Here is a 23,630-nt window from a genome sequence, read left to right as displayed (position 1 = left end):
GTAGATGAATTAAAGGGTGGCTGGATGGATAAATGGATAAATTAATGGTAGATGAATCAATGAATGGATGAATAAATTATGGAGAAGGTGAATTAAAGGGTGAGTGGATGGCTGGATGTTTGTCAGACTCTATGCTAAGCACTTCAAACATTCATTTGTTTTATCCACACAAAACCCCCACGAGACAAGGAATACTATTTCTACTTTACAGACAATGCGCTTGAGCTTCAGAAGCAGGAAAAATCACTTCCCCAAGATTGTGCAACTAGAAAATGGTAGAGGAGGAATTCTAACTTAGGTCTGCCTGACTCCAAGCCCTGTGCTCTTAACCACCATGAAAACGGGGTTTCATCATGTTGGCCAGGATGATCTCGATCTCTTGACCTTGTCATCCACCCGCCTCAGCCTCCCAAAGTGCTGGGATTACAGGCATGAGCCACCGCGCCTGGCCAGAAGTCACATTCTTCATCCTCTGGGGTGCCCCTCAAGAACCAGTGACATTGCAATGGCCAAAGACAGATCAGGGAGTCTGGTAGTGACCACCAATATTTAGAAGCTAGTATTTATTTAAGTATTATTTTTTGAGATGGAGTCTTGCTCTGTCGCCGCGGCTGGAGTGCAGTGGTGCGATCTCAGCTCACTGCAGCCTCTGCCTCCCAGGTTCAGGCAATTCTCCTGCCCCAGCCTCCCGAGTAGCTGAGATTACAGGCATGCCCCCACCATGCCTGGCTAATTTTTGTATTTTTAGTAGAGACAGGGTTTCATCATGTTGGCCAGGCTGGTCTCGAACTCCTGACCTCGTGATCCACCCACCTTGGCCATCCAAAGTGCTGGGATTACAGGCATGAGCCACTGTGCCCAGCCTAGAAGCTAATATTTAGAAGCCATATCCTTCAGTCATCCTAGTACCTGAACTCAGCCCCACCAGCTCATGTGACAATGGTCACCGGGAGGCTGTGGACACAGGAAAGGAAATTAAAGAGGGCAGGGGCGGGTCATGGAGGGGAGACGCATGAGACGGCCCCCCCATGGTCACCAGTCTGCTGCTCAGAGATGTCACAAAGTCCAGCCTCTGCCTCAAGGCAGGGCAGCGAAGGACCAGGAGGACATGGAAGGAGAAACGGAGGAAGGAGCCACGAGTGTCTGTCAGGTGCAAGTCCTGATAGGGGCTCTCTTCTCAAGACACAGGCAAGTCCCAGGTGGCTGGATAGTCAAGAGGCTGGCAGTTCTCAACAGTTCTTGTCATCACCCCGGATTTCTACATAGGGCAGCCCCACAGGCCAACGGTCCCGAGGCCAGTAGCGGACTTTGAGGGTTTCACCTGGCATCTCATAGCTGGCGTCCACCAAGGCCATGGTGACCATGCCATACGGGAAGGTGATGCTGATGAGCACGTGCCTGTGGAGTGCAGAGTGAAGGGGATGAGGGCACAAGACGCCCAGGGCCTCACTCTGGCCCTCTCTTTATTCCTCATGGATCTTGACCATCCAAAGAGACCTTCTGGGTCTGGCCCCTGACTGCAGCAGTCCCCTACTGCCAGGTCCCTGTATCTGGCACTCCTTCCCTCTGCTCCTTCACCCCCAGCCCCCAGGCTTCTGCTCTGAGCTCTGGCATCTAAGATTCTCTGACTCTGAATGCTCCTCTCCCCTCGAGCATCAGAGCGGGTGCTTACCAGATGCTGTGCAGATAGAAGAAATGAATCCTCTGCCAGAAGCTGCAATGCAGACGGTCACTGATCCAGCTGGCCAGAGCACCAGCCCATAAAACCACACAGACCTCAATCAGGTGCCGAAGCTCCTTATTGCTGGTCCTAGAGAGAGAAGGGGGGACTGAGGGCTGGCTCAGAGAGCAGCACCTGAGGGGGCCAATGGGAAATTCCTTCTTCCACAGTGATGAGCCAGCCTCAGAGGCTGGAAGAAGCAAAAGAGCAGCAATGGAGTGTGCAAGCGGAGGGGGCCCAATCTCATGCTTAGAACTAACACTGAGCATTGCCAGGACACCAGGTGCAGTTCCAAATGTCCTTCAAGCCAGGCACAGTGGCTCATGCCTATAACACCAGTATTTTGGGAGGCTGAGGTTGGGAGGATTGCTGGAGCTCTGGAGCTCAAGACCAACCTGGGCAAAACCCTATCTCTACAAAAAAAAATGTTAAAATTGGCCAGGCATGATGGCACAAGCCTGCAATTCCAGCTACTTGGGGGGCTGAGGCAGGAGGATCATTTGAGCCCAGGAGTGCAAGAATGCAGTGGGCCCTGATTGCACCAGTGCACTCCAGCCTGAGTGACAGGGTAAGACCTTGTCTTAAAAAGCAATAATAGGCTGGGCGAGGTGGATCACACCTGTAACCCCAGCACTTTGGGAGGCCAAGGCGGATCACTTCAGGTCAGAAGTTCAAGACCAGCCTGACCAACATAGTGAAACCCCATCGCTACTAAAAATACAAAACAAAGCAAAAACAAAATTAGCTGGGCATGGTAGTGGGCACCTGTAATCCCAGCTACTTGGAAGGCTGAGGCAAGAGAATCGCTTGAACGCAGGAGGCGGTGGTGGCAGTGAGCCGAGATCACACCACTGTACTCCAGCCTGGGGGACAGAGTGAGACTCCATTTCAAAACAAACAAAAATTTAAATAAATAAATAAATAATAAAACACCTTCAGATATCAACTCAGTCCCCACAAGAACCTTGTAGATAAGTAAACTGAGGCACAGGTGATTATACTATGCGTCACCCCGCCCCATGGTTACAGCGCTGGTACGTGGCAGAGCTGGTATCTAAACTCAGTTTGTCTGATTGCATGATCTTTATTCTTAACCAACAAGCCCTTTCGTGTTTGTATGTTTTGGGGTAGAGGTATGTGTGCACTTGTGGGTCAGGGCATGAAAACTTCGGTTTGGCTACAGGACATGTGTGGGGTGTGTGTGTGTGTGTGTGTGTGTGTATGTGTGTATGTGATGGGGAGAGGGGACATTCTCCAGATTGCAGACAATGTGCTTGAGCTTGGTACAACTCAAGACCAGCATCTGTCTTTCCTTGACAGCAGAGCTAACCGGGTGTCCTTTGAGAAAGAGTGTAACAGAGACGAATGAGACAAGTTCTTCATGGTTAAAATCACAGGCTTTGCCTGCAGCCTAAAATGGAACAGTTTAAACATCAAAATGCAGCCAGGCACGGTGGCTCACACCTGTAATCAAGCAGTTTGGGAGGCTGAGGTGGGTGGAACGCTTGAGCCCTGGAGTTCAAGACCAGCTTGGGCAACATGACAAAACCCTGTTTTTCTTTTCTTTTCTTTTCTTTTTGAGACAGAGTCTTGTTCTGTTGCCAGGTGCCAGGTTGGAGTGCGGTGGCACAATCTCAGCTCACTGCAACCTCCGCCTCCAGGGTTCAAGCAATTCTCCTGCCTCAGCCTCTGAGGTAGCTGGGACTACAGGCGCATGCCACCATGCCCAGCTAATTTTTTTTTTTTGTATTTTTAGTAGAGACGGGATTTCAGCATGTTGGCCAGGATGGTCTCAATCTCTTAACCTCGTGATCTGCCCACCTTGGATTCCCAAAGTGCTGGGATTACAGGCTTGAGCCACCGCGCCTGGCTGAAACCCTGTTTCCACAAAGAAAAATACAAAAATTTGCTGGGCACGGTGGCTCATGCCTGTAATCCCAGCACTTTGGGAGGCTGAGGTGGGTGGATCACCAGGTTAGGAGATTGAGGCCATTCTGGCCAACATGGTGAAATCCCCCATCTCTACTAAAAATACAAAAATTAGCTGGGCGTGGCAGTACACACCTGTAGTCCCAGTTACTCTGGAGGCTGAGGCAGAAGAATTGCTTGAACCTGGGAGGCAGAGGTTGTAGTGAGTCAAGATTGTGCCACTGTACTCCAGCCTGGTGACAGAGTGAGACTCAGTCTCAAAAAAAAAAAAAAAAAAAAAAAAAAGAGGCCGGGCGCGGTGGCTCAAGCCTGTAATCCCAGCACTTTGGGAGGTCAAGGTGGGTGGATCACGAGGTCAAGAGATCGAGACCATCCTGGTCAACATGGTGAAACCCCGTCTCTACTAAAAATACAAAAATTAGCTGGGCATGGTGGCGTGTGCCTGTAATCCCAGCTACTCAGGAGGCTGAGGCAGGAGAATTGCCTGAACCCAGGAGGCGGAGGTTGCAGTGAGCCGAGATCGCGCCATTGCACTCCAGCCTGGGTAACAAGAGTGAAACTCCTCCTCAAAAAAAAAAAAAAAAAAAAGAAAGAAAGAAAGAAAAATAAGAAAAATACAAAAATTATCCTGGTGTGATGACATATGCCTCTAGTCCCAGCTACTTGGGAGGCTGGGGTAGGAGGACTGCTTGAGTCCAGGAGGTGGCGGTTGCAGTGAGCCAAGATCATGCCCTGGCACTCCAGCCTGTGCAACAAGCGAGACTCCGTCTCAAATTTAAAAAAAAAAAAAAAAAAAAAAAAGGACAAGATCAGCAGTCAGGTTCAAATCCCGGCCCTGCCACTTGTTAGTGGGTGATCTTGGGGAAGGGACGTCCCCTCTGCAAGCCTGGAGTCAGGGGTGCTAGGAGGGGGAGGGGAGCCCCTTGCCCAGACACCTTCAGCCTTCACTTACTTCCTGTACTCCCGGCACACAATGTAGAGAACGTGCAGGCCAATGCTGTTGAGGGCGTAGGCGTTGACCGTGGGCCGTAGGAAGGACAGAAGGGTGCTGACCGCGGTGGTGATGAAGACCAGGCAGATGAACTGGGACCTGTGGAGGAAGGGCGTCAGCTGCAAGCGGAAGGGAGGTCTGGGGATTATAGGCAGGCCTACCTGGAGATCTCGTGGCCCAGGTGGGTGAGGAAAGGAAAGGATTCTAGGGAGCCCAACCAGGCTCAGAAAAGAGTCCTAGCCAGGCCAGGTGCAGTGGCTCATGTCTGTAATCTCAGCACTTTGGAAGGCTGAGTCAGGTGGATTACCTGAGGCCAGGAGTTCAAGACCAGCCTGGCCAAAATGTTTGCCTGGCCAACAGCCTGGCAAAAATAGAAACCCTATTTTTCATTTCTTTTTCTCTTTTTGAGACAGAGTCTTGCTCTGTCACCCAGGCTGGAATGCAGTGGCATGATCTCAGCTCACTGCAACCTCCACTTCCTGGGCTTAAGCAATTCTCTCCCTCAGCCTCCTAAGTAGCTGGGATTACAGGCAACCGCCATCACACCTGGCTAATTTTTATATTTTTAGTAGAGACGGTGTTTCACCATCTTGACTAGGCTGGTCCTGAACTCCTGACCATGTGATCCACTCACCTTGGCCTCCCAAAGTGCTGGGATTACAGATATGAGCCACCTCGCCTGCTGGTGAAACCCCATTTTTATTAAAAATACAAAATTGAGCCAGGCATGGTTGCAAATGCCTATAATCCCAGCTATTCGGTAGGCTGAGGCATGAGAATCACTTGAACCCAGGAGGTGGGAGTTTCAGTGGGCCAAGATCATGCCACAGCACTCCAGCCTGGGCGACAGAGTGAGACTCTGTTTTAAAAAACACAAAAAAGAGAAGGGTCCTAGCCAGGCACGTGCCTGTAATCCCAGCACCTTGGGAGGCTGAGACAGGAGGATCACTTGTGCTCAGGCATTCAAGACCAGCCTGGGCAACACGGCAAAGCCCCGTCTCTACCAAAAATACAAAAAATTAGCTGGGTGTGGCGGCATGTGCCTGTAATCTCAGCTACTAAGGAGACTGAGGCAGGGATCGTTTGAGCCTGGGAATTTGAGGTTGCCATGGCCAGGATTGTACCACTGCATTCCAGCCTGGGGGACAGAGAAAGACCTTGTCTCAAGAAAAGAAAAAATAAAGAAAAGAAGAAAAGGGTCCTGAGGTTCCCAGGTGGACTCAGCAGAAGGTCTCAGGGAGCCCAGGTGAGCCCAGGCAGGGTCTAACCCAGGGAGGACTGAGTAGGATGAAGAGAGGGTCCCAGCAGCGCAAGGAGAGTGTGATGGTTTCCAGGGCCCAAATGAGGTCAGGCAAGGAATACAGGGGAGCTCAGCTGGTCTGAGAGGAGGGATCCCTGGGTCTAGGTGAATTGAAGAGATGTTGGACAGTGTCTCTCCAGGACCCAGTAGGGAGTAAGGAAAGATTCCAGGGGTCTCAGAGGACAATTGGGTAGGCTGGAGGGTGCTGGAGGGCTCAAGTGGGTTAAGCCTGGTTAGAAGAGAATTTCACATGCTGGTAATCCCAGCACTTTGGGAGGCCAAGGCAGGTGGATCACTTGAGGTCAGAAGTTCAAGACTAGCCTGGCCAACATGGTGAAACTGCCTGCACTAAAAATACAAAAATTAGTCAGGTATAGTGGTGCATGCCTGTCATCCCAGCTACTCAGGAGGTTGAGTCAGGAGAATCACTTGAATCCTGAAGGCAGAGGCTGCAGTGAGCTGAGATGGCACCACTGCGCTCCAGCCTGGGTGACAGATCAAGATTCTGCCTTAAAAAAAAAAAGAAGAAAAAGAAGAAGAGGCTTTTACAGGGGTCAAGAAGAGTGGGGATCAGTTAGATCAAGAGAGGGGCTGAGGGAGTCTAAGAGGTTCAGATGAAAGCTTCCAGGGACCCCAGGTGAGAGGCTCAGGGATGAGTCCCTTGGGCCCAGGTAAGCAGAGACATGAGTTCCTGGAACTCCTGGTGGCTCCAACAGTCTCAAGAACGTCCCAGGTTGTCTAGGTGGGATCAGGGGAGGGAGTCCAAGAAACCAGTGAGCTCAGGGGAGAGCTCTCTAGAAGCCCACATGAGTCCAGCTGGGTCAGGAGAAAACCAGAAGTAGTCAGGGGATGAATTCCAAGGGTCCCAAAAGGGCTCAGGAGAGGAAACCCAGGGGACTCAGGTGAGCTCAGACAGAGTCAACAGAAGACCCAGACCCCACCCTGTGCAGACAGCCAGGCCCTGACCCACCTGTTGCCCCCCAGGAAGGACGGGAAGTAGCAGCGGGGCATCCATATGCCATAGGCACTGCCCAGGAACCACAGGATGGCAATCTCATCCAGCAGCTGGCCCAGGAAGCTGAGCGTCATGTGGAAGTACATGGAGAACAGGCCTGCAGTGGCAAGGGCAGGCAGTCAGTGGGGGCTGCCACCTCCTGCACCCCCACTGTCTCCCCAATGTCACAGACCTGAACCACACCTCCCTACCTATGACCATGAAGAGGACCCAGACAATGTAGATGTAGCGGGAGCGCCTCTGGGCGTAGGGGTGCATCAGGAACATCATCAGTGGCCCGAAGATGAAGAAGGGGACATTGGTAAACTGGAACAGAGAGAGCCATAGGAAGGAGCTTGTCAGATAGCGGAGGCAGAGGAGGCTGTCCCTCCATCCAGACCCTCAGTCACCAGCCAGTCCGTCACTTGCTGCATTTCAAGCAATTCACCAACCCAGGATGTGTCAATCACTCACCTGTCAACTTTCCAGCCAATTTTTTTTTTTTTTTTTTTTTAAGATATGGAGGATCCCTCTGTCACCCAGGCTGGAGTGCAGAGGCACCATTTCAGCTCACTGCAGCCTCCACCTCCCAGGTTGAAGCAATTCTCCTGCCTCAGCCTCCCAAGTAGCTGGGATTACAGGCACACATCACCACACCTGGAGAATTTTTTATATTTTTGGTAGAGATGGGGTTTCGCCACATTGGCCATGGCTGGTCTTGAACTACTGACCTCAGGTGATCCGCCTGCCTTGGCCTCCCAAAGTTCTGGGATTATAGGCATTGGCCACTGTGCCTGGCCACTTCAGCTGATCTTGACCATCAGCTGAAATTGATCTATGGTTGGCCATAGATCAATTACTTAATCCGTTATTGGTTCATTCATTCATTCAATGAGTGTGGCAAAGACTATCCACTAAACTTCCATATATATTCTCTTTCTTCTCTTTTGTTTCTTGTGTTTATTTATTTTAGAGGCAGGGGCTTGCTCTGCTGCCAGGCTGGAGTGCAGTGGTGTGATCAAAGCTTATTGCAGCCTCAAATAGCTGAGCCCAGAGGATCCTTCTGCCTCAGCCTCCTGAGTAGCTGGCACTACAGACACCCACCACCCCACCTGGCTAATTTTTTTAAAATTTATTTTTCTTAGAGAAGGGGGTCTCACTATGTTGCCCAGGCTGGTCTCAAACTCCTGGTCTCAATCAATCCTCCCACCATGGCCTCCCAGTGTTGAGATTACAGGTATGAACCACTGGGCCCAGCCCCTTTTCCTGTAGAAATACTATCTCCCAAGTTTGAGCTGGGCACACAGCTTACCCAATGAAAGACTACATTTCCCAGCCTTCATTGCAACTCATTGTGGCCTTGTGACCTGCTCTGGCCAATGAGATAAGAATGTAAATGACATCTACTACTTCCAGGTCAGTCCTTTCAGAAACCACTGAAGGAAAGCTTGCTCCCTTTCCTCTTCCTGTGGGCTGAAATGTGGACGTGAAAGTCATGAGTTGACCTTGCCCTTGCAGACAAGGAAAGATGATACAATACCCTTTTGACAAACAGCACGAAGTAGAAATGATACCGTGTGACTTCTGAGGTTAGGTCATAAAAGGAACTGTGGCTTCCACCTTTCTCTGTCTCGTAGCACAAGACGTTGGGACCCTAGGCCACCACGCAAGAAGACTGGCTATGCTTGAAGCCACCATGTTGGAGAAACCATGTGTAGAGGCCACAGGGAGATAGAGACACCAGAAGAGCTCCAGTAGTTGGATTCCTCCCCACACAATCACCAGACACATGAGTGAATGAAACTTCAGGTGATGGCCGGGCATGGTGGCTATAATCCCAGCGCTTTGGGGGCCGAGGCAGGTGGATCACCTGAGGTCAGAAGACCAGCTCAGCCAACACAGTGAAACTCCATCTCTACTAAAAATACAAAAGTTGGCTGGGTGTGGTGGATCAAACCTGCAATCCTAGCACTTTGGGAAGCTGAGGTGGGTGGGTTGCCTGAGCTCAGGAGTTCTAGACCAACCTGGGAAACACGGTGAAATCCCAATCTCTATTTTTAGCAGAGATGGAGTTTCACCATGTTGACCAGGCTGGTCTCGAACTCCTGACCTCAGGCAAGCCGCCCACCTCGGCCTCCCAAAGTGCTGGGATTACAGACGTGAGCCACGACATCCAGCCTAATTCTTATTTTATTTTATTTTATTTTAGGTTTTGGGTTACATGTGAAGAACATGCAAGATTGTTGCATAGGTACACACGTGGCAGTGTGATTTGCTGCCTTCCTCCCCTTCACCTGTATCTGGCATTTCTCCCCATGCTCTCTCTCCCCAACTCCCCACCCCCCACTGTCCTTCCCCTATTTCCCCCCAACAGATCCCAGTGTGTGGTGCTCCCCTCCCTGTGTCCATGTGTTCTCATTGTTCAACACCTGCCTATGAGTGAGAACATGTGGTGTTTGATTTTCTGCTCTTGTGTCAGTTTGCTGAGAATTATGGTTTCCAGGTTCATCCATGTCCCTGCAAAGAACATGAACTCATCGTTTTTGATGGCTGTATAATATTCCATGGTGTATATGTGCCACATTTTCGCTGTTCAGTCTATCATCGATGGGCATTTGGGTTGGTTCCAGATCTTTGCTATTGTAAACTGTGCTGCAATGAACATTCGTGTGCATGTGTCCTTATGGTGGAACGATTTATAATCCTTTGGATATATACCCAGTAATGGGATTGCTAGGTCAAATGGAATTTCTATTTCTAGGTCCTTGAGGAATCACCACACTGTCTTCCACAATGGTTGAACTAATTTGCACTCCCACCAACAGTGTAAAAGTGTTCCTATTTCTCCACATCCTCTCCAGCATCTGTTGTCTCCAGATTTTTTAATGATCGCCATTCTGACAGGCATGAGATGGTATCTCAATGTAGTTTTGATTTGCATTTCTCTGATGACCAGTGATGATGAGCATTTTTTCATATGTTTGTTGGCCTCATGTATGTCTTCTTTAGTAAAGCATCTGTTCATATCCTTTTCCCACTTTTGAATGTGCTTGTTTTTTTCTCGTAAATCTGTTCCAGTTCTTTGTAAATTCTGGATATCATCCCTTTGTCAGATGCGTAAACTGCAGACATTTTTTCCCCATTCTGTTGGTTGCTGATTCACTCTAATGACTGTTTCTTTTGAAAACCACATGATTATCTCAACTGATGCAGAGAAGGCCTTTGACAAAATTCAACAGCCTTTATGCTAAAAACCCTCAATAAACTAGGTATTGACGAAACGTATCTCAAAACAATAAAAGCTATTTATGACAAACGAACAGCCAATACCATACTGAATGGGCAAAAACTGGAAGCATTCACTTTGGAATCTGGCACTAGACAAAGATGCCCTCTCTCACCACTCCTATTCAATATAGTACTGGAAGTTCTAGCCAGAGCAATCAGGCAAGAAAAAGAAATAAAGGGTATTCAAATAGGAAAGGAGGAAATCAAATTGTCTCTATTTGCAGATGACATGATTGTATATCTAGCAGACCCCATCGTCTCAGCCCCAAATCTCCTGAAACTGATAAGCAACTTCAGCAAAGTCTCAGGATACAAAATCAATGTGCAAAAATCACAAGCATTCCTGTACACCAATAACAGACTTAAAGAGAGCCAAATCAAGAACCAACTGCCATTCACAATTGCTACAAAGAGAATAAAATACCTAGAAATACAACTAACAAGGAACGTAAAGGACCTCTTCAAAGAGAACTACAAGCCACTGCTCAGTGAAATAAGAGAGGACACAAACAGATGGAGAAACATTCCATGTTCATGGTTAGGAAGAATCAATATTGTGAAAATGGCCATACTTCCCAAAGTAATTTACAGATTCAACACTATCCCCATCAAGCTACCAATGACCTTCTTCACAGAACTGGGAAAAAAAATACCTTAAATTTCATATGGAACCAAAAGAGAGCCCGCATAGCCAAGTCAATTCTAAGCAAAAAGAACAAAGCTGGAGGCATCACACTACCGGACTTCAAACTATACTACAAGGCTACAGTAATCAAAACAGCATGGTACTGGTACCAAAACAGAGATATAGACCAATGGAACAGAACAGAGGCCTCGGAGGCAACACAACATATCTACAACCATCTGATCTTTGACAAACCTGACAAAAACAAGCAATGGGGAAAAGATTCCCTGTTTAATAAATGGTGTTGGGAAAACTGGCTAGCCATGTGCAGAAAGCAGAAACTGGACCCCTTCCTGACACCTTACACTAAAATTAACTCCAGATGGATTAACGACTTAAACATAAGACCTAACACCATAAAAACCCTAGAAGAAAATCTAGGCAAAACCATCCAGGACATAGGCGTAGGCAAGGACTTCATGACTAAAACACCAAAAGCAATGGCAACAAAAGCCAAAATAGACAAATGAGACTAATCAAACTCCACAGCTTCTGCACGGCATCCAGCCTAATTCTTAATCGCCCAGTAGTTAAGTGGTCTCATAGCACTGTAGATAAGGAAGAGAATTTAGGACCAGGCTCTTTGAGAAGCTGCAACTTTTGTGCAATTGTAATTTACATACTGTGAGGCCCTGAGAAAGAAACATACCTTCTTTGAGCCTTTATTTCCCCATCTGTAAAATGGGGAGAACAATTGTACCTATTTCACAGGATTTTATGAGGATTACAGTCAGTGCTAATTATTCAATGAAATGAATAAATACCTAATAAAAGGAACGAATGTCACTTTCATGTCTCTGGGTGCTGTATTATAATAATAATAGCCACAATGTATTTAGTACTTAGGGTGTGCCAAGAGCTGTGGGCTGTTTTTTTTTTAACATCCCTATTTTTAAAATTGAGACATAAATCACGTACTATAAAATTCGTTCTATTAAACTATGCAATTCAGTGGATTTTAGTATATTCATAACGTGTGCAACATCTAATTCTACAAAATTTTCTTTTTTTCTTTTCTTTTGTTTGAGACCGAGTCTCACTCTGCCACCCAGGATGGAGTGCAGTGGCTCAATCTCGGCTCACTACAACGTCCGCCTCCCGGGTTCAAACGATTCTCTTGCCTCAGCCTGCCAAGTGGCTGGGATTACAGATGTGTACCACCATGCCGGGCTAATTCTTGCATTTTCAGTAGAGACGGGGTTTCCCCACGTTGGTCAGACTGGTCTTGAACTCCTGACCTCAGGTGATCCACCCACCTCAGCTTCCCAAAGTGCTGGGATTATAGGCGTGAGCCACTGTGCCCAGCCCAGAATATTTTCATTATCTCAAAAAGAATCACCGTCCTCACTGGCCATCACACCACAATCCTTCATCTTCCCCCAGACACTGGTGACCACGAATCTGCTTTCTCTTTAGAAAGGTGCCTGTTCTGGACACTTTCTATAAAAGGTATCCTACAATGTGTGGTCTGTTGTGATTCACTGAGCATCAAGTTTTTAAGGTTCATCCATGTTGTAGCTTGTGTTTGAATTTCCCAATAATATTCCATTGTGTAGATGGGCCACAATGTGCTTATTCATGCATCTGTTGATGGACAGCTGGGTTGTTCAGTGTCTGTCTTATCTCCTTCATGGTCCTGTGTGTTCGTACTCTGCAGTTGCCCTGTTTGGACAGATGCTCAGGAGATATTTGTCGAATAAAAGGACAAATGGATAATGGGAGTGGTGGCTCATTCCTGTAATCCAGGGATATTGGAGGCCAAGGTGGGAGGATCACTTAAGCCCAGGAGTTCAAGATCAGCCTGGGCAACATAGCAAGACCCCATTTGTAAAAAAAAAAAAAAAAAAAAAAAATAGCTGGGTGTGGTGGTGCACATTTGCAGTCCCAGCTACTTGGGAGGCTGAGGCTGAGAGGTTGAGGCAGCAGCCAGCTATGATCGTGCCACTGCACTCGAGCCTGGGTGACAGAGTGAGACCTTATCTTTTAAAAAAATACATTTAAAATTTTGAATTTTATTTTTTGAAACAGAGTCCCGCTTTGTGACCCAGACTGGAGTGCAGTGGCATGATCTCGGCTCACTGCAGCCTCCGCCGGGTTCAAATGATTCTCCTGCCTCAGCCACCTGAGTAGCTGGGATTACAAGTGCATGCCACCATGGCGCCTAATCTTTTTGTATTTTTAGTAGAGATGAGGTTTTGCCATATTGGCAAGACTGGTCTTGAACTCCTGGCCTCAAATGATTCACCTGCCTCAGCCTCCCAAAGTGTTAGAATTAACAGGCATGAGCCACCGCATCCAGCCCAAATACATTTTTTTAAAAAGAGGATGAATGCATGAGTGTTTCTTCCTTAGCACATCCTACCATTGGCATCTTGTAGGGCAGGGAGATTTGTGTGCTTGGATCACTGCTGTGTCCTCAGAGCCTAGAACAGAGTCTCATGCTCCCTCAATTCTTGTTGAATGAAGAAGAAATTGTTGTCCCGTCAACTCAAACCCCTCCATCAGCCCCAGGAGGCCTTCGGAGAATGGATCACCAACACGTGTTTTCTTCAAAGGAGAAAGGAGTTCCAGAGGAACGTATCCCGCCTGGGGGTGTCATGGGCTACATTACTGGTTTCATGCATGTAATTATTCAACTTCTGGCATCCGCCCTCTCTGAGACAACAGGATTTATATACAAAGTCATCCCTAAGTCACTTGTAATTGCAATAAAAATGAATAAATAAAATAGAAACTGTAACATTGTTGCCGAGTGTGGTGGCTCATGCCTGTGATCCCAGCACCTTGAGAGGCCGAGGCGGGTGGATCATGAGACCAAGAGATCCCGACCATCCTGGCCAACATGGTGAAACCCCATCTCTCCTAAAAATACAAAAATTATTGGGTATGGTGGCACCTGCCTGTAGTCCCAGCTACTCAGGAGACTGAGGCAGGAGAGTCACTTGAACCTGGGAGACAGAGGTTGCAGTGAGCTGAGATCACACCACTGCACTCCAGCCTGGATGACAGAGTGAGACTCCATCTCAAAAAAAGAAAAAAAAAAAAAAGGCCGGGTGCAGTGGCTCACGCCTGTAATCCCAACACTTTGGGAGGCCGAGGTGGGGGGATCACGAGGTCAAGAGATCGAGACCATCCTGGTCAACATGGTGAAACCCTGTCTCCACTAAAAAATAAAAATAAAAATTAGCTGGGCATGGTGGCACGTGCCTGTAATCCCAGCTACTCAGGAGGCTGAGGCAGGAGAATTGCCTGAACCCAGGAGGCGGAGGTTGCAGTGAGCCGAGATCACGCCTTTGCACTCCAGCCTGGGTAACAAGAGCGAAACTCCGTCTCAAAAAAAAAAAAAAAAAAAAAAACGGAGAGAGATAAAAATAAACTGTAACATTGTCACCTATGTGCATGGGGCTGAATACATTCTAGTGAAATACTACGCAGCTATCTAAAAGGATGCTTTTGCTCTAAGGATATAGATGAAAGACAAAATACATAGCAGAAATGTGTAGCAGCTCCTGTTTGACTTCCAAGACTTGAGTACATCCTTTTCTTCTCTTCTGCTCTCCTTCCCTGAACTCCTACCCCACTTGGCAAACTCCTATTCATCTTTCAAAACCCAACCCTGGCTGCTTTTTCAATGAAGTTTCCCAACACCTAGGTTGAGTCCTTGGGTGTTTTCTTCTGCTATAGCCCCAACCAAGAGTGTCTGGGCTCTGTGTCCTCAAACCCAGACTCAGCTCGTTGCAAACAGAGCAGCAAGAAAGTAAAAGACTCTTCTTTGGAAAATGATATGGTCTGGCTGTGTCCCACCCAAATGTCACCTCGAATTGTAACTCTCACAGTTCCCACATGTTGTGGAAGGGACCTGGAGGAAGGTGAATGAATTATGGGGGTGGGTCGTTCCTGCTCTGTTCTCCTGATAGCAAATGAAGTCTCGTGAGATCTCATGGTCTTAAAAACAGGAGTTTCAGCCAGGCATGGTGGCTCATGCCTGTAATCCCAGCACTCTGGGAGGCTAAGGTGGGCGAATCATGAGGTCAGGAGTTCAAGACCAGCCTGACCAACATGGTGAAACCCCCGTCTCTACTAAAAATGCAAAAATCAGCCTGGCGTGGTGGTGCATGCCTATAATCCCAGCTACTCAGGAAGCTAAGGCAGGAGAATCGCTTGAACCTAGAAGGCGAAGGTTGTGGTGAGCCAAGATCACACCATTGCACTCCAGCCTCGGGACAGAGAGAGCTTCTGTATCAAGAAAGTAACATAAATAAAAGAAAAAGAAAAACGGGAGTCTGCCGGCACAAGTACTCTCTCTCCTTGCCTGCTGCCACCCACGTAAGACGTGACTTGCTCCTCCCTGCCTTCCACCGTGCCTGTGAGGTCTCCCCAGCCATGTGGAACTGTAAGTCCATTAAACCTTTCTTTTGTAAATTGCTCAGTCTCTTTTTTTCTTTTGCAAATTGCCCAGACATAAGGGCATGTCTTTATTAGCAGCGTGAAAACGGACTAAGACAGAGAAGCATTTTCCTGTCTTCCCATCTTGCTTTTGGTAGAGCCCAGCACACCAGAGGCACTCAGTAATTCATTGCTTTTGCTGTGGATATTGACGAGAAGGGCAGCAGAAGAGGGATCTCACATCCATACTTGTAATTTAGAGCTCATGAGACCTGCCCATTGCATGCAGCTCAGGGCTCAGAGAGGGCCAGGTCTCTTCCTGGGTCACACAGCATTCAGGGAGGGGCTGGGGCTGGAACCTCACTGCAGAGGCCAGCCTCAAGGAGATTCAGGAGAGGAGGTGTGGAGAGTGTTGGAGATGAAGGCACTGCAGACCACCTAGACTACCGCCTCCGCCCCCTCCCTACTCTGATCTCTTCATTTTTCTCTTTCTATTTTATATTTTTTGAGACCAAGTCTCGCTGTGTCACCCAGGCTGGAGTGCTGTGGTGCGATCTCGGCTCACTGCCACCTCTACCTCCTGGGTTCAAGCGATTCTCCTGCCTCAGCCTCACAAATAGCTGGGATAATAGGGATGAGCCACCATGCCTGGCTAATTTTTATATTTTTTGTAGAGAGGGGGTTTCACCATGTTGGCCAGGTAGGTCTGGAACTCCTGAGCTCAAGTGATCTGCCCGCCTCAGCCTCCCAAAGTGCTGGGATCACAGGCATGAGCCACGGCACCTAGCCTCTTTTTAATTTTTGTTTTTTAGAGGAAGGGTCTCACTCTGTTCCCCAGGCTGGAGTGCAATGCTGTGATCATAACTCACTCCCTCCAGGATATGGGGGACTTGAAACTTCTACCTGTACCATTTGAAACTCTCAGCTGGGTGAGGTGGCTCATGCCTGTAATCCCAGCGCTTTGGGAGGCCAAAGTGTGCAGATCACCTGAGGTTGGGAGTTCAAGACCAGCCTGACCAACATGGAGTAACCTTGTCTCTACTAAAAAGAAAAAAAATACAGGCTGGGCACGGTGACTCATGCCTGTAATCTCAACACTTTGGGAGGCCGAGACAGGTGGATCACAAAGTCAAGAGATCGAGATCATCCTAGCCAACATGGTGAAACCTTCTCCCTACTAAAAATATAAAAATTAGCTGGGTGTGGTGGCAGGCACCTGTAATCAGCTACTTGGGAGGCTGAGGCAGGAGAATCACTTGAACCCAGGAGGCAGGTGTTGCAGTGAGCCAAGATCATGCCTCTGCACTCCAGCCTGGGCGACAAAGCGAGACTCTGTCTCAAAAAAACAAACAAAAACACAAAATTAGCCGGGCATGGTGACGCATGCCTGTAATCCCAGCTACTGGGGAGGCTGAGGCAGGAAGATCTCTTGACCCCATGAGGCGGAGGTTGCAGTAAGCCAAGATCGCGCCGTTGCACCCCAGCCTGGGCAACAAGAGCAAAACTCCATCTCAAAAAACAAAGAGAGACTCTCTTAAGTTGTCATTGACCCAGAAGAAGGCTGTACCTGGAAGCCACCGGACCAATGCAAGCAGGAGCAATCTGAGGAAGCCCACACCGGGACCTCTTCCGCTTCCCTATTCAAGCCACTCCTCCCACACCACTAACCTCTGTTCTGGTTGGATGATCCTTGCCTTGCTCTCTGCCCATTTTCCAAATGCCACCAGGTGCCCAGCCAACCCCACATCAGGACTCTCCTCTGTTCAAAAGTCACCCATGAGGCAGGGTGCAGCGGCTAACAGCTGTAATCCCAGCACTTTGAGAGGCTGAGGCCTGTGGATCCCTTGGTCAAGAGATCAAGACTATTCTGTCAACATGGTAAAACCCCGTCTTTACTAAAAATACAAAAATTAGCTGGGCATGGTGGTGGGTGCCTGTAGTCCCAGATACTCGGGAGGCTGAAGCAGGAGAATCACTTGAATGCAGGACACGGAGGTTGCAGTGAGCTGAGGTCATACCACTGCACTCCAGCCTGGCAACAGAGCGAGACTCTGTTTCCAAAAAAAAAAAAAAAAAAACTACCCATGGCTCCCCAAGGCTCTCAGGACAGGCACACAGTCCTCAGCCTGACATTCCCCATTTGGCCCCTGGAAACCTCTCCAGTCCTTTCACCCTCAGTCTCTCCCCAACCAACAGCCTGGGCTCCACTTCGGGCCACTCACTACTTCCTTCCAGGCTGTGCTGTTCCACCTCAAGACCTCGGCCGGTCACGGCGGCTCACACCTGACATCCCAGCACTTTGGGAGGCTGAGGTGGGTGGATCACTCGAGGTCAGGAGTTCGAGACCAGCCTGATCAACATGGTAAAACCCCATCTCTATTAAAAATAGAAAACGAATTAGCTGGGCGTGGCGGCTCACGCCTGACATCCCAGCACTTTGGGAGGCTGAGACAGGCGGATCATAAGGTCAAGAGATAGAGACCTTCCTGGCCAACACAGTGAAACCCTGTCTCTACTAAAAATATAAAAGTTAGCTGGGCATGGTGGCGCACACCTGTAGTCCCAGCTATTGAGGAGGCTGAGGCAGGAGAATCGCCTGAACCTGGGAGGTGGAAGTTGCAGTGAACCAAGATTGCACTACTGCACTCCAGCCTAGCCACAGAGAGACTCCGTCACAAAAAAAAAAAAAAAAAAAAAAAAAAAAAAAGAAAAGAAAAGAAAAGAAAGAAAAAATTAGCCAGCCATGGTGGTGGGTGCTACTGGGGAGGCTGAGGCAGGAGAATTGCTTGACCTGAAAGATAGAGGTTGCAGTGAGCTGAGATTGTGCTACTGCACTACAGCCTGAGCGACAGAGCCAGATTCTGCCTCAAAACACCACCAGCAATGACAACAAAAAAGACCTTTACATATGCTATTCCCTTTGCCTCCAAAGCCTTGGAGGATCGGTGGAGCCTGGGGGTTCAGGGCTGCAGTGAGCTATAATCATACTACGGTACTCCAGCCTGGGCAACACACCAAGACCCTGTCACTAAAACCAACAAACAAAATCCAGAGCCTTAGAGGACATCTACTCCTTCTTTTAAGACTTGGTTTCCACGGTATTGTTTGTTTTTTTTTGTTGTTGTTGTTGTTGTTGAGTTTTGTTTTGTTTTGTTTTGAGGCCGGGTCTGGTTCTGTCACTCAGGCTGGTGTGGAATGGTGCAACAATAGCTCACTGCAGCCTTGAACTCCTGGGCTCAAGCAATCCTTCTGCCTCAGCCTCTGGAATAGCTGGGACCACAACTGTGCACTGCCATGCTCAGCCAATTTTTTAAAAAATTTTTTGTAAAGACGGGGTCTCACTATACTGCCCAGGCTGGTCTGAAACTCCTGAGCTCAAGTGATCCTTCTGCCTCGGCCTCCCAAGGTGCTGGGATTACAGGTGCAAGCCACCACACTTGGCCCCCAGAGTACTGTTCATGTTCTTTCCCCATTCAACAAGCAGAGGCCTTATGCCCCAACCCTCTGACACCCCACTTCTGGTACCTCCTTCCTCTCTCTGCCTCAAGCTAACCACGGGGCTGAAGAAATCTGTTTCTCATTCTGAATCTCTTACAACCTGGGGACACTGAGCCTCTCTGGAATCCCAGGATCATCCAGCAAAAGTGGTTTTACAGCATTTTGGTTGAATAAATGAATGAGTCCATCAATGAACACAGGATACATTTCCAACATTCTAACCAAGCATGCAAACCATTATTGTCTTCACCTCTCGCCACATTTTAGCCAGAGTAACACACTTTCTGCTTTCTCAATCTGACCAGCTCCTCTTTAACTTCCAGAACTGAGCACATCTTTTTCCCCTCTTCTGCTCTCCTTCCCCAAACTCCTACCCCACTTGGCAAACTCCTATTTATCTTTCAAAACCCAATGCCTACGTGTTGAGTCTTTGGGTGTTTTCTGCTTGTGTGACCCTGATCACAAGTGGCTGAGCTCTGTATCCTTACAGAGCAGCAAGAAAGCAGGCCGGGTGTGGTGGCTCACGCCTATAATCCTAGCACTTTGGGAGGCTGAGGCAGGCAGATCACCTGAGGTCAGCAGTTTGAGAGCAACCTGGGCAACATGATGAAACCCCATCTCTGCCAAAAATAGAAAAAATAGCTGGGCATGATGGTACACGCCTGTAGTCCCAGCTACTCGGGAGGCTGAAGCAGGAGAATCTCTTGAACCTGGTAGGTGGAGGTTGCAGTGAGCCGAGATTGCGCCACTGTGTTCCAGCCTGGGTGACAAGAAAGATTCATTTTCAGAGAAGTTTTATTCTAACTGTGAGTCATGACTCATAAGTAGATAATGAGGCCAGGCGTGGAGGCTCACGCCTGTAATCCAAGCACTTTGGAGGCCAAGGCGGGTGGATCACCTGAGGTTGGGAGTTCAAGACCAGCCTGACCAACATGGTGAAACCCCGTCTTGTAAAAAAATAAGAAGAAAAGAAAAAGAAAAAGAAAAAAAATAGATAATGATGAAATCAATGAAAATAGGTTTTAAAATTTTTTCTGCCACGTATTTTCTTTTGTTTACAGTCCTAGATCAGCGGCCTCTTTGATTTAACTATTTTGCCAGCATATATTTCACTTTTTATTTACTTTTTTTTTTAGATAGAGTCTCCCTCTTTCACACAGGCTGGAATGCAATGGCACGAGCTTAGCCCACTACAACCTCTGCCTCCCAGGTTCAAGTGATTCTCCTGTCTCAGTCTCCTGAGTAGATGGGATTACAGGCACCTGCCACCACACCCAGCTAATTTTTAGTAGAGACAGAGTTTCACTATGTTAGTCAGGCTGGTCTCGAACTCCTGACCTCAGCTGATCTGCCTGCCTCAGCCTCCCAAAGTGCTGGGATTACAGGCATGAACCACCATACCCAGCCTATATTTCACTTTTGATCATGCTAATTCACCAGCATATATCCAGCCCTATACACATGGGTGAGAATATTATAGTTTCCATTCATTTATTACAATTACAAATTACTCATGGATGACTTTATATATAAACCTTGTGGTCTATGGAAATTATCTCTGATAAAAAAAAAAAAATCCTGGCAGGATGCAGTGGCTGACACCTATAATCAGAGCACTTTGAGGGGCCGAGGCAGGTGGATCACCTGAGGTCAAGAGTTCAAGACCAGCTTGGCCAGCATGGTGAAACCCCATCTCTACTAGAAATACAACAAATTAGCTGGGCATGGTGGCAGGCGCCTGTAATCTCAACTACTCTGGAGGCTGAGGCAGGAGAATAACTTGAATCCGGGAGGTGGAGGTTGCAGTGGGCCGAGATTGTGCCACTGCACTCCAGCCTGGGTGACAGAGCAAGATTTTGTCTCAAAAAAAAAAAAAAAAAAAAAAAAAAAAAAAGAACACAAGAAATAAACGCTTTTTGCCTGTGGGTAAAGTTCAGCCCACTGTCTTCTATCATGTGTCCTGCAAGCTAAGAATCATGTTTACATTTTCAAATGACTGAAAAATTAAAAAGATACTATTTTGTGACCTGTGAAAGTTACATGAAAGGTACATTTCAGTGTCAATCAAAAAATTTTTATTGGTTGTTGGGGCATGGTGGCTCCGCCTGTAATCCCAGCACTTTAAGAGGCCAAGACAGGCGGATCACAAGGCCAAAAGATTGAGACCATCCTGACCAACATGGTGAAACCCTGTCTTTACTAAAAATACAAAACTTAGCTGGGAGTGGTGGTGTGTACCTGTAGTCCCAGCTACTAGGGAGGCTGAGGCAGGAGAATCACTTGAACCTGGGAGGTGGAGGTTGCAGTGAGCCGAGATTGTGCCGTTGCACTCCAGCCTGGTGACAGAGCGAGACTGCTTCTCAAATTTATTGGCATACAGCCATACTCCTTTATTTCTCTATTATCTGTGGCTGCTTTCCAGCTACAGTGGCATCGTTATATAGTTGAGACAGAGTCTGGATGGCCCATAAAGCCAAAACTATTTACTAGCTAGCCCTGTACAGAAAAGGTTGGCACTGGGTGCAGTGGCTCATGTCTGTAATCCTATCACTTTGGGAAGTGAAGGGACAAGGATTACTTGAGCCCAGCCTGGGCAGAACAGCAAGACCCCAACTCTATACAAAACAATTTTTTTAAGATAGGATCTCACTCTGTTGCACAGATTGGAGTGCAGTGGCACCATCTCCACTCACTGCAACCTCCACTTCCCGGGTTCAAACAATTCTGCCTCAGCCTCCTGAGTAGCTGGGACTACAGGTGCATGCCACCATACCTGGCTAATTTTTTTTTTTTAATTTTGATAGAGATGGGATTTCACCATGTTGCCCAGGCTGGTCTTGAACTCCTGAGCTCAAGTGATCGGCCCACCTCGGCCTCCCAAAGTGCTGGGATTACAGGTGTGAGCCACTGTACCCAGCATCCATCTGTATAAAAAATTTAAAAATTAACTTTGATGGTATGCACCTGTGGTCCCAGCTACTTTGAAGGCTGAGGCAGGAGGACCACCTTAGCCCAGGAGGTCAAGACTGCAGTGAGCTATGATGGCACCACTCCAGACTGGGCAACAGAGTTAAGACTGTGCCTCTAAAAAAACCCACAAAAACAAGGGCCATGCATGGTGGTTCACGCCTGTAATCCCAACACTTTGGGAGGCTGAGGCAGGTGGATCACAAGGTCAGGAATTCTAGATTCGCCTGGCCAACATGCTGAAATCTACTAAAAATACAAAAATTAGCTGGGCATGGTGGTGTGTGCCTGTAATCCCAGCTGCTCAGGAGGCTGAAGCAGGAGAATTACTTGAACCCAGGAGGTGGAAGTTGCAGTGAAATTGTGCCACTGCACTCCAGCCTGTGCAATAGAGTGAGACTCCATCTCAAAAAACAGAACAAAACACAAACGAAAGAAAAAATTAGCCACCCACCCTGCCCTTTTGAAGTGTATGATTTATTAGCTTGGGATTTATTAGCTTTGGGATACTCAGACATGTTTTGGAGGAGAAAGTCTTGGGGAAGCCCTTTCTCACATAACTCTCATTCTATTCCTTACCCCCTGACCTGTTTAGAGATTTTTTGACAGAATAGAATAGAAAGTTTCCAAGTGTGTTTGCACCAGGGAAAGGTAAGTCTCGTTTTGTGCAACTTTTGTTTCTGTATGATACACATCTGGAAAGGCAGGTACAGGGTGATCATGATGTAAAATCTCTTTCCTAATAGATGCTGTGATCAGAGGAGTGTGAGACCTGCAGCCTTATCAGGTAGCTACGGGTGGCTCAATTTATTTTATTTGGGGACAGGCTGCAGTAGAATCCAGTGGAGGACAATTTTACATGACATAAGAACACACATGGCTGTACTCGGGCTCAGCTCACACCTCCATCAGTTCTTTCCAGGTGCCTTTTATTTTTTAGAGACAGGATCTCACTCTGTTGCCCAGGCTGGAGTCCGGTGGTGCAGTAACAGATGACTGCAGCTTCAAACTCCTGGACTCAAGCAATCCTCCTGCCTCAGCCTACCCGCTAGTTTTTATTTTTATTTTATTTTTTTATTTTTTGAGACAAAGTCTCACTCTGTCACCCAGGCTGGAGTACAGTGGCGTGATCTCGGCTCATTGCAACCTTCACTTCCCAGGTTCAAGTGATTCTCGTGCCTCAGACTCCCAAGTAGCAGGGATTATAGGTGTGCACCACCACGCCCAGCTAATTTTTGTATTTTTAGTAGAGATGGGGTTTCACCAAGTTGACCAGGCTGGTCTCGAACTCCTAACTTCAAATGATCTACCTGCCTTGGTCTCCCAAAGTGCTGGGATTGCAGGCATAAGACGGCAGCGCCCAGCTCACAGCTAGTTTTTAAATTTTGTTTAGAGACTGGGTCTTGCTATATTGCCCAGGCTGGTTTTAAACTCCTGGCCTCAAGTGATCCTCCTGTCTCGACCTTCCAAAGTACTAGGATTAAAAGGGAGAGCTACAACACAGCCTTTCAATGTGTTCTGCGGGGGCGCTCACCTGAGGATGGGAAGGAAAGAGAACACTGGACCACAGGGGCTGCTGGGGATTCCAGAGAGAAGGGCTCCAGAACCCTTACCCATCATCTCAGCCTCTGAGGATCAATCATTCAGCTCCCTCCCATTTTAAAGGTGGAACTACTGAGGACAGAAACCATTATCTCTGGCCAAGGAAAAGCAAGAATCAGTGAGACCATGTGGATCCCGGAGTCTCCTAATCCCATCTCCCAGCTATGGGAAACCACAGGGTCAAAGGTAATAGGGTCAGGGCAACCTGAGCACCCTGAAACTGAGCCTCCAACCCTCCTCCCAAAAAAGTCTCCTGGAGCCAGGCGCGGT

General features: G+C 47.9%; 1 protein-coding gene across 1 annotated transcript in view; it reads right to left on the bottom strand.

Annotated features, from left to right (window-relative positions):
- Positions 1-548: 548 nt before the first annotated feature.
- ACER1 (alkaline ceramidase 1) overlaps positions 549-23,630 on the bottom strand; it is a 30,763-nt gene continuing 7,681 nt past the window's right edge. Inside the window, exons 2-6 of the mRNA XM_003938852.4 lie at positions 7,147-7,261; positions 6,911-7,052; positions 4,602-4,739; positions 1,673-1,810; positions 549-1,398 (exon numbers count right to left, since the gene is read on the bottom strand). Of these exons, the coding sequence (XP_003938901.2) occupies positions 1,230-1,398; positions 1,673-1,810; positions 4,602-4,739; positions 6,911-7,052; positions 7,147-7,261 (702 nt within the window). The 3' untranslated portion in view covers positions 549-1,229. The remainder of the gene's footprint in view (positions 1,399-1,672; positions 1,811-4,601; positions 4,740-6,910; positions 7,053-7,146; positions 7,262-23,630) is intronic.

The sequence above is a fragment of the Saimiri boliviensis genome, chromosome 14, assembly GCF_048565385.1.
Source record: "Saimiri boliviensis isolate mSaiBol1 chromosome 14, mSaiBol1.pri, whole genome shotgun sequence".
Classification (NCBI taxonomy): Eukaryota; Metazoa; Chordata; class Mammalia; order Primates; family Cebidae; genus Saimiri; species Saimiri boliviensis.
The sequence above is the reverse complement of the archived record's forward strand: the minus strand, read 5'-3'. Positions and strand labels throughout refer to the sequence as shown.